Source organism: Oncorhynchus keta, unplaced genomic scaffold, assembly GCF_023373465.1.
Source record: "Oncorhynchus keta strain PuntledgeMale-10-30-2019 unplaced genomic scaffold, Oket_V2 Un_contig_3619_pilon_pilon, whole genome shotgun sequence".
Taxonomy (NCBI): domain Eukaryota; kingdom Metazoa; phylum Chordata; class Actinopteri; order Salmoniformes; family Salmonidae; genus Oncorhynchus; species Oncorhynchus keta.
In genome coordinates this window covers 25,044-36,035 of record NW_026287337.1, presented here as the reverse complement: position 1 = coordinate 36,035, position 10,992 = coordinate 25,044, and the positions used below count along the sequence as shown (strand labels likewise).

General features: G+C 39.7%; 1 protein-coding gene across 2 annotated transcripts in view; it reads left to right on the top strand.

The window, feature by feature from the left end:
- Nucleotides 1-10,992, top strand: part of LOC118370516 (zinc finger protein 79-like) — a 94,445-nt gene that overhangs the window by 63,143 nt on the left and 20,310 nt on the right. Inside the window, exons 6-7 of one of the 2 annotated variants that reach the window (XM_052508440.1) lie at nucleotides 5,093-5,341; nucleotides 6,071-6,613. In XM_052508440.1, coding sequence (XP_052364400.1) covers nucleotides 5,093-5,341; nucleotides 6,071-6,606 — 785 coding nt within the window. In that variant the 3' untranslated portion in view covers nucleotides 6,607-6,613. Of the gene's footprint in view, nucleotides 1-5,092; nucleotides 5,342-6,070; nucleotides 6,614-10,992 lie in introns of those variants that run through there. The other variant, XM_052508438.1, reaches the window with a different exon arrangement.

Here is a 10,992-nt window from a genome sequence, read left to right as displayed (position 1 = left end):
GTGACTGCCTACCTGTACCAAACCCATGGAGATTCTTGGGAATATGGTCACCATAATTTGCAAATTAATTAATTAAAAATCCTACAATGTGATTTTCTGGATTTTTTTTCTTCTCATTTTGTCTGTCATAGTTGAAGTGTACCTACGATGAAGATTACAGGCCTCATCTTTTTAAGTAGGAGAACTTGCACAATTGGTGGCTGACTAAATACTCCCCCACTGTATAAGAATTCAGCCAAATCGTTGTCCAAAAATACAGATTTCCGATTGTTATGAAAACCTGAAATCGGCCATTCCGATTAATCGGTAGACCTCTACTTCAGATCCCACTCGAAGCTATTGACAAAAACTTGAATGTGTACACAACAGAGAGGCCAAAGGTTGAATGTGTACTTCATTTAAAGATACAATAATGGTTAAAAAGCCTGCAAAATCGGACAGAGGAGGCCAAATAAAGAAACGCTCTTGCCCAAAAATTTGTCATGAATGATGATAAACTATATATTTTTCAAAGATAACCATTTGTTTTGTTCAGAGACACAAAGACGACTTGCTTATTTAAATATACAAAGTTCTCATAGATGAGGAAAATAATGAAACACAATTCTAGCCTTATGGATTGTAACAATACAATAAAAAAAAGCTTTTGTATATATCTTCACCTGTAACTAATTGGAACACAAAACTAATTCAACATGGTGAAGATACAAACCAAGTAAACAGGAGGCATGGTGTGGATGGTGTGGGTGTGTTTATGTATTATATTGTTTTGTTTGGTTCTGGGATATGCAACCATTCCATTACTCACTCAACTTTCCCAATGTATTGCTGTGAGCCGGGGTATGAGAGGGCTGTCAATGTTCAGATGATGGATATACTTTTATAATGAATTATACTTCTTATTTATTTATTGTCCTATCATGGTGGAACAGTTTTAAAATAACTTATACATTTGATTTATTATTTGTCCTATCATGGGGAACTACATTTTTTAAATAAATTATATCTAATTCTTTATTTATAATCCTAATTTAATGGTACGGTCCACAACCCTATACCCTAGACACCCACCTGAATGACCCAGATACTAAGGACAAGTCCCTAACTGTTTTATGGGCCTGCTGTAAGAGGTCTGTATGCAGCCAAAATGCGGTCAGAGACCAAGAGCAGCACTGCCCCCTCAAGATTCTGAGCCTGCCGGTCAGGTTTGGTCCTGCAAAGCCAAAGGCCCCTAAAGGGAGAGAATGCTACACAAGGAAATTCTCAAAGCTGCTAATGAGAACCTTGACGACCTTGTACCTAGCCGGTGGGGATTCCGGTGAGGTGCCCCCACCCAGGCAGTGGCAGTGCTGGCAACACTAGCTGCAGTAACCCATGGAGAGGGGGTATATTGTGACCCTGGTGGCGCAAAATCAAAGTCTGACTGCATGGAGATGCTTGGGAATATGGTCAATACGGGTGACCATATTGTGGGTGTTTCAGGGAGAAGGTGTACATTTGACCTCCATCATCTAGGATGTGACAATGGTTCATAAAATCTCTCAATTTCTGCCCATTTTTTATTTGTGTGGTCTTGCAGGCCTTCTCATACAGCTGCAACTGTAAGTGCATTTGTAAATCAATACCTTTCTTGAGTTGGGCTCTGGGATGGTGTAACTGTTGAGAATGTGAGTTTATGGTTGTGTGGGGGGAAAGGGTTGAGTGGGTGTATGTGTGTATCCCACAAATGTTGCGAAGGAGTAAAAGATGTTAGGGACGATAAGGATGACCCAGAGCTATATATAATACAAACCGGGGTGAGGGGCGATGGAAAGGCATTTGGCAGTTGATCTACTTCAACTCGGTAAATGGAACTGTGAGCTCTTTTCGAAGGATGGATCCCAATCTGTTCAGGGCTATGGGATACGGGGGGGTCAGGGGTGGTCTGCCGGGCATTGGGATGACAACCCAACTCGGGATGAGGACTTTTAGCAGGTGGAATAGTAGGGACCAATTGGAGGTTTACCTAGTAGCAATGCAAATATCATGGTACAGCTATATAGACACTCAATCATCATGTAATGGTACGTTTATAAACATATATTTTGATAAATAGAATTGAAAGTTGTCTCATTATGGTAAGTGGTGAAATAAGTATAGCCAGTTACAATTGTAATGGCCTAGCAGGTAATATATTTCTCCCATGGGGCAAAGAAATTCAAAAGGGATGATGGTTTTAATTAACAGTAATTTTGATCCAAATGTACAAATTGTCCAAACAGGTTATCAAGGTAGATGGATTATTTTAAATATGTTATTGGACAATAAACAGATATGGCTTATTAACCTATACGGTCTGAATAATGATGATCCAAGCTTCTTTGAAAATATATATAAGAATTTATCAATACTACAAGCAACACTAGACTCTATTATTATGGTGGGAGATTTTAATAGTCTTAAATACCTCTACGGACCGGAAAGGAAATCGCACTACAAACTATCACCCTCAGGCACTTAAGGAATTAGTGGATATATGGAGACTTAAATACCCTGACCTAGTGAGATATACATGGCGGAGGCTTAATCAAGCTAGTCGTCTTGACTACTTTCTTATGCCATTCTCTCTGGCACCAAAAGTTTAAAAAGTGTTGATAGGGGACAGAATGCGGTCGGATCATCACATTATTGGCATATATATACAGTGCCTTGCGAAAGTATTCGGCCCCCTTGAACTTTGCGACCTTTTGCCACATTTCAGGCTTCAAACATAAAGATATAAAACTGTATTTTTTTGTGAAGAATCAACAACAGGTGGGACACAATCATGAAGTGGAATGACATTTATTGGATTTTTTTTAACAAATCAAAAACGGAAAAATTGGGCGTGCAAAATTATTCAGCCCCTTTACTTTCAGTGCAGCAAACTCTCTCCAGAAGTTCAGTGAGGATCTCTGAATGATCCTATGTTGACCTAAATGACTAATGATGATAAATACAATCCACCTGTGTGTAATCAAGTCTCTGTATAAATGTATAAATAGAATATTTCAGTTTTGGGAAATCTCTTTATAAAATGGGTTAAAGTTATGTATAGTAACCCTAGGTGTAAAATAGTAAATAATGGCTACATCTCATAGTTTTAAACTATTTAGAGGAATAAAACAAGGTTGTACACTGTTGGCATATCTATTTATTATTGCCATCGAAATGTTAGCTGTTAAGATTAGATCAAACAATAATATTTAGGGATTACAAAATCCGTGGCTTAAAAACTAAGGTGTCATTGTAGTATGCTGATGATTTATGTTTTCTTTTAAAACCACAATTAGTCTCTCCACGGCCTCATAGAGGATCTAGATACTTTTGCTCATTCTCTCTGGATTCAAACCACAATTAGTCTCTCCACGGCCTCATAGAGGATCTAGATACTTTTGCTCTTCTCTCTGGATTCAAACCACAATTAGTCTCTCCACGGCCTCATAGAGGATCTAGATACTTTTGCTATTCTCTCTGGCTCTTCTCTCTGGATTCAAACCACAATTAGAGTCTCTTTTGCTCACAAACCACAATTAGGCCTCATAGAGGATCTAGATACTTTTGCTCTTCTCTCTGGATTCAAACCACAATGATGATAAGTGTAAACTATCTCTCCACGGCCTTACTAGATACTTTTGCTATTCTCTCTGGATTCAAACCACAATTAGAGTCTCTCCACGGCCTCATAGAATTCAAACCACACTTAGTCTCTCCACGGATCACTAAAAATGCTAATTTAGTTTACAATAAGTAGTTTACCAATAAAATGGTCTGACGGAGATGTGGACATACTCGGTCTACACATTTGGTTCAAACAAGCTCTCCACGGCGATGATCCAGATGAAAAGGTTTCTCTCTGGAGAGTTTGCTGGTAGGAAGATACTTTTGCTCTTCTCTCTGGAGGATATGGAGAGAAAAATAGGTCCGGTTTGCTCTGGTTTGAAACAAAACCACAATTAGTCTCTCCACGTTGTAAGAACTGGTCTCTCCACGGAGAGCTGTCCGGAGCTAAAGGTATGCTGCTGACCGCTAGCAGTGGTTAGCTGACTGATAGCTGGTAGCTAGTTAGCTAGTTAGCTTCAGTTGAGGGATTCCAGTTCTGAGGTAAATAGAAATACTTTAGGAATAAAAACAGATCCACACCACATTGGGTGAGGCTTGTTGAAGGAGAGTATTTGAAGTTGAGGTTTAGGAAAAATATTAAAAAGAATGCGAAGAAAAATATATACATGGGACAAGACAAAGATGACTGACTGCTACGCCATCTTGGAACTGAGTAGATGTACATAATTTTCTCAAGGTAATTTAATAATCAAATCAATTTATTTGAGATTTCTGAGTTCGTTTTACATGCTATTGGTTTTGTGTAAAATTCACGAGCTGGGAAAATGTCGGCGCCCACTCTGTCTGTCAAAGAGAGGCAATTTCATGGTCGCACTACTGTTTTGAAGCTGCATGTAATGATGATCAGTCCTACATGTGTACTAATATTCAGACACATTCAGTTTCTATCTCTGTCTATAAATGTTAATATTGGTTTTTGATATAAATAATACAGTGAAGACAGGGTTATTCAGGAAAATAGTACATGGTGCTGCCTAAAACGTACTGCAACCTTGTACTGAATGGTTTTTGAGTTGTTTATTATTAATTATTACTTTATGTAAATCCAAGAAATCTACTATAGGTTAAGTTTAGTTACGTTGTGTAGCGTGTACTTTGTCTAATTTGAATGAATTCTTGTTTTGTTGTCAATGCTTACCTACCTGATCTATTGAAATGAGATGGACAGGAGCTCACTGGAGCTGAGTACCAGGAGCTGAGTACCAGCACCTCAATGTTCTACTGCTTGAGCTCATGTTCCTCTTATAGAATATTAGCTCTACAGTATTGTGGAGCTCCTACATCTAAATATAAACAGTACCCCGCCACCTAAAATGAGTATCAAACTATTTCAGTCCAAGTCAAGCACTGAATTAGATAATTGCACAAGAAAAAATAGAATATATTTTAATAGAGAGTGCCGGAACTGTCAAGACAATAACTTTTTGTCTGTTTCTCATTGTTACTACAGGACGACTAGAATTAAGTCTGAGGCCGGTAACGTCAACAGTGACGACAAACTCAGCCTGCCTCTCTCCTTCCACACTGAGTCCAAACCTACAGTCACTGGGTCCTGATTGTGACAGTGGAGCCCAGTTTGCACTGCAGGATCCAGAGATGGCATCAGTGAAGCTGGAAGACTGCAGTCAAACACAGGAGCTGAATGTAAACATTAAAGATGAAGAAGTGGAGGAGAAGATTGGGAAACCTGTTTCTCATGGTAAGAGCAGGTTCTATCTTAACTATGTTGTTCATTCCAACTTCCCACTGTGTATGAAAAGTTGCAGTAGAACTGTTTCATGATGAACTGTTTCAATGAGAAGGTAATGTTACTTCATGCTACTCCTACTTGCATGGTTTGACACCAGTATTGTCAGCATTTGTTTTATTCACTGGGATATCTGGAGTGCTCAAAGAGTAGTACACCTAAGTGGTGAAGTAGACAATCTGCCAGTGTTTTAAAGTTCTATGAAATTAGTCTTTTAAAAAAAAGGCTAGGCAAGTCAGTTAAGAACAAATTATTAGTTACATTGACGGCCTACCCCCGGCCAAACCCGGACAACGCTGGGCCAATTGTGCACCACCCTATAGGACTCCCAATCATGGCCGGATGTGATACAGCCTGGTCACTAACCCTTTGATAGTGAGTGGAGGATGATATGGCTTTTACCCAGTTTTAGAATAGTTCTGTTCCCCTTTCTATTGTGCAGTCTACTGATATGAATATGTATGTCTCCCGGTACAGCCAGAAGAGTACTGGCCACCCATTTGAGCCTGGTTCGTGGCCACTTTGTTTCTACATCTGCGTTGCTTGCTCTTTGGGGATTGAGGCTGGGTTTCTGTAAAGCACTTTGTGACAACTTCTGATGTAATAAGGGCTACATAAAATACATGTGATTGACATGTATATCACACCAACTGACTGGTTATTCTGATGTTGTTCACACAGGAGACCATGTTGAGACATTCTCTACATCTAGAGAGCAAAAGCAGGAAGATCACAGAGCTAAGAGGTCTCACCCCTGCCCACATTGTGAGGAGATTTTCCCATTTCTATCAAAGCTGAAAGTACACCTAAAAATACACACAGGAGAGAATCGGTATTCCTATACTGACGGTGGGAAGAATTTCACAACATCCAAGGCTCTGAGAGTTCATCAGAGAGTGCACACAGGAGAGAAGCTGTTCTCCTGCTCTGACTGTGTAAAGTGCTTCACAACATCAACTAGGCTAAAAGTTCATCAAAGAACACACACAGGAGAGAAGCCTTACATCTGCTCTGACTGTAAGGCGAGTTTCTCTCTACTGCGCAACTTAAAACGACATGAACGTATACACACAGGAGAGAAGCTTTACTCCTGCTCTGACTGTAAGGCGAGTTTCTCTCTGCTGTGCAACTTAAACGACATGAACGTATACACACAGGAGAGAAGCCTTACTCCTGCTCTGACTGTGGAAAGAGTTTCTCTCTACTGGGCCACTTAAAAAGACACCAACATATACATACGGGAGAGAAGCCTTACTCCTGCTCTGACTGTGGAAAACGTTTCTCTCGACTGGGCCACTTAAAAACACATAAACATATACATACAGGAGAGAAGCCTTACTCCTGCTCTGACTGTGTAAAATGCTTCACAACATCAACTGAGCTAAAAGTTCATAAAAGAACACACACAGGAGAGAAGCCTTATTCCTGCTCTGATTGTATAAAATGCTTCACAACATCAACTAGGCTAAAAGTTCATCAGAGAACACACACAGGAGAGAAGCCTTACATTTGCTCTGACTGTGCGGCAAGTTTCTCTGTACTGTGCCACTTAAAACGACATGAAAGTATACACACAGGAGAGAAGCCTTACTCCTGCTCTGACTGTGCGGCGAGTTTCTCTCTACTGTGCAACTTAAAACGACATCAACGTTTACACACAGGAGAAAAGCCTTATCACTGCACTGACTGTGAGAAGAGATTCTACAGATTGGGCCATTTAAAAAGACACCAATGTATACATAAAGGAGAGAAGTTTTCTCAGACCAGCTAAGATTAGACACTCCACTTAATTCTCATGTCATTAAATAATTGGCAACGTTGAATTGAATCAAATGAAGAAAGCGTAGAACACTCAATTGTTATCCTGTTGTTTCTCACTGTGAGAGAACAATGCAGAGGGAATGGAGCATTATAGAATGTTAGCCTGTCGTTACTTTACTGATCAGTGTACACCTTGACAGTTTTGGTGAGTGTTGTTGGCATCTACTGTAAAGATATTGAGATGACCTTGGATTTGCCCTTAAGGTTGAATATCCTTTGTGAGGCTTCTCACAGTGGAGTCTGATGGGTAACTGAGTGGTACTGCTTCACTCTGCAGTTTTCTGTGGGATTGAGCTAGTAGACACAACATGCACTGAGTGTACAAACCATTAACGACACCTGTTCTTTCCTTGACATAGACTGACCAGCTGAACCCAGGTGAAAGCTATGATCCTTAATGATCTAGTTGTTGTGTATTTATTATAGATCCTCATTAGCTTTCAACAAAAAACAAACTGCGGTTGCAGTGGGCTAAGGAATGAAAACACTGGACACTGGAAAATTGGAAACATACTGCCTGGTCTGATGAATCCCAGTTCCTGCTGTTTCATACTGATGGGAGGAAATGGTGGAAAAAGTACCTAACTGTCATACTTGAGTAAAAGTAATGAAACCTTAATAGAAAATGACTCAAGTGAAAGTGAGTCACCCATTAAAATACTACTTGAGTAAAAGTATTTGGTTGTAAATATACTTAAGTATCAAAAGTATGAATAATTTCAAATTGCTTCAATTAAGCAAACCAGACAGCACATTTGTCTTTAAAAAAAAATGTTTAGTACGGATAGCCAGGGGAGCAGACTCCAACACTCAGGCATCATTTACAAACGAAGCATTTGTGTTTAGTGAGTCTGCCAGATCAGAGGTAGTGGGGAGGACCAGGGATGTTCTCTTGATAAGTGTGTGAACTGGACCATTTCCTGTCCTGCTAATCATAAAACATGTAAGGGGTATTTTGGATGTCAGGGAAAATGAATGGAGTAAGAAGTACATTATTTTCTTTCGGAATGTAGTGAAAAAGTTGTCAACGATATAAATAGTAAAGTACAGATACGCCCCAAAAACTGCTAAATTAGTTATTTAAAGAAATTTTTCTGAAAAAAGGAGTCAAATTAAAAACAAACAAAATATATAAATAGTAAAGTACAGATACAACTAAAGTAGGTCTTTAAATCATTTTTACTTAAGTACTTTACACCACTGCATGCATCCATGCCGTGTGTCAGCATTGCAGGCTGGTGGTGTGATGGTTGGGGTGTGTTTTCAGGACACACATTGGGCCTCTTGATAAAAGATGAGCAATGTTTGAATGCCACAGGATATCTAAAGAATATCAGGTGCCTCCTTCATGGCAGCAGTGTATCCATCTGCAAATAGATTTCTTCAGCAGGATTATGCCACAAGGCTTGTCCAGGAATGGTTCCAAGAACATGACAGAGAATTCAGTTTACTGTGGGAGGAGATGGAACGAGCTATTCAGAGTAGACACCTTGGACAGTCTATGCACCGATGAATTGAGGATGTTCTGAGGACAAAGGGGGGTGCAACTCAATATTAGGAAGGTGTTCCTGATGTTTTGTACACAGTGTATATCAGATAAAGATGGGGTGGTCAGTTTTTAGCATTGGTATGGGTGTATTATTTTATTACTAAACTTTTGTTTAATGATTAACAGATTTATGAATATACTGCTTGTTTATTAAATTGTCTTTAATACTTGATTCATTATTGTAGTCATTGATGATGAATCTATTTGAATAACTGTATTGAAGTTAATTGATCTGGCGGCAGGTAGCCTAGCGGTTAAGAGTGTTGGGCCAGTAACTGAAAGGTTGCTTGTTTGAATCCCGAGCCGACTAGGTGTAAAAATCTGTCATTGTGCCCTTGAGCAAGGCAATTAACTCTTATTTCTCCTGTAAGTCTCTCTGGATAAGAACATCTGCTAAATGACAAGAATGCAATGAAAAATAATGTTTGTACAATACATTTTTTCTCTCTTGTGTATAATTAAATGAAATAAACTGTTTGAAGTGACATACTGTATAAACACAACATGACCACTTTGTTTACCCTGGTCAGAGGGACAGGACCATAGTAAACTAGACTATGTAACTGCTGCTGTTAGTAGCCTACAGTTTCCATGTAATACAGCATGTCAGATCACTAATGATTAGGTGTATAGGCTGCTACATTTCTGCTTATGTCTTTTGGGAGTGATATGTTATCAGGCTAAGTAACTACTATGTACATTATTTACCCATTTCAATCTTATACCAACCAACCCTATGCTTGGTGTGACTGTTATGGTCAGAACAGACCATCTGATATGCCCCTAAATATTGTAATATGCAACCTGGAATTAAAATGTAAGAGGTCCAGTACTTCTACAGTGAATCAGATCTTGTGCTGTTTGAGAGAGATGTTGTTAGACTGCATTGTATCGTTGTTTCCTCTTCTGAGTGCACTGGTGGGCAACAATATCATTTCAATTCACAGAGACAATGAATATTTCAAATACTTATTTTCCACCATAATTTGTAAATAAATTAATTAAAATCTACAATGTGATTTTCTGGATTTTTTTTCTCATTTTGTCTGTCATAGTTGAAGTGTACCTGTGATGAAAATTACAGGCCTCTCTCATATTTTTAAGTGGGAGAACTTGCACAATTGGTGGCTGACTAAATACTTTTCCCCCCACTGTATGCCTTGATGATACTCAGAAACATGTATTTACCACATCAACATCTTAATTTCTAAAGTAATGTAAAATATTATCTTAAGAACAAGCACATGAGGTTCTCACATGGGAAAATCATCAATATCAATTGTAATTTAATACACCGTTGCCACAACAATATGTAGCGTGATGGTAATGACTTAGCGTTGTGGTAATGACTTAGCGTTGTGGTAATGACTTAGCGTTGTGAAATGACAAAGTTTGGTAATTACAGAGTGTGGTGGAAATGACATTTCATAGAAAACAACTGATGAAAAATACCATGAAACATTAATGTCACAGTAGTACATGTTTAATTTGATTGAAGATATAGAACAGACCATTTGTTCCAATTCATCCCAAAGGTGTTCGATGGGGTTAAGGTCAGGGCAATGTGCGGGCCAGACAAGTTCTTCCACACCGATCTCAACAAACCACTTCTGTATGGATCTTGCTTTGTGCGCGGGTACATTGTCATGCTGAAACAGGAAAGGGCCTTCCCCAAAACTGTTGCCACAGAGTTGGAAGTGTAACAGTATACTTTTAAACCGTCCCCTCGCCCATACCCGGGCGTGAACCAGGGACCTTCTGCACACAACGACAACAGTCACCCTCGAAGCATCGTTACCCATCGCTCCACAAAAGCCACGGCTCTTGCAGAGCAAGGGGAACTACTACTTCAAGGTCTCAGAGCAAGTGACGTAACCGATTGAAACGCTATTTAGCGCACACCGCTAACTAAGCTTTCAGCCGTTTCACATCCGTTACACTCACCCCCTTTTGACCTTCTCCTTTTCCGCAGCAACCAGTAATCCGGGTCACGGCACCAATGTAACAGTACAACTTTACGTCCGTCCCCTCGCCCTGGTCCCTGGTTTGCGCCCGGGTATCGGCGAGGGGACGTATTGGGAGTCCCAGTTGTACGGACGTAAGCTAATTAGCAGTTGTACTGTTACATTGATGCTGTTGACCAAATGACCAGATGCTGTTATGGCAAATGCTCGGCCTCCAACAACAAAGCACTGCAGAGGGTAGTGCGAACTGCCCAGTACATCACTGGCGC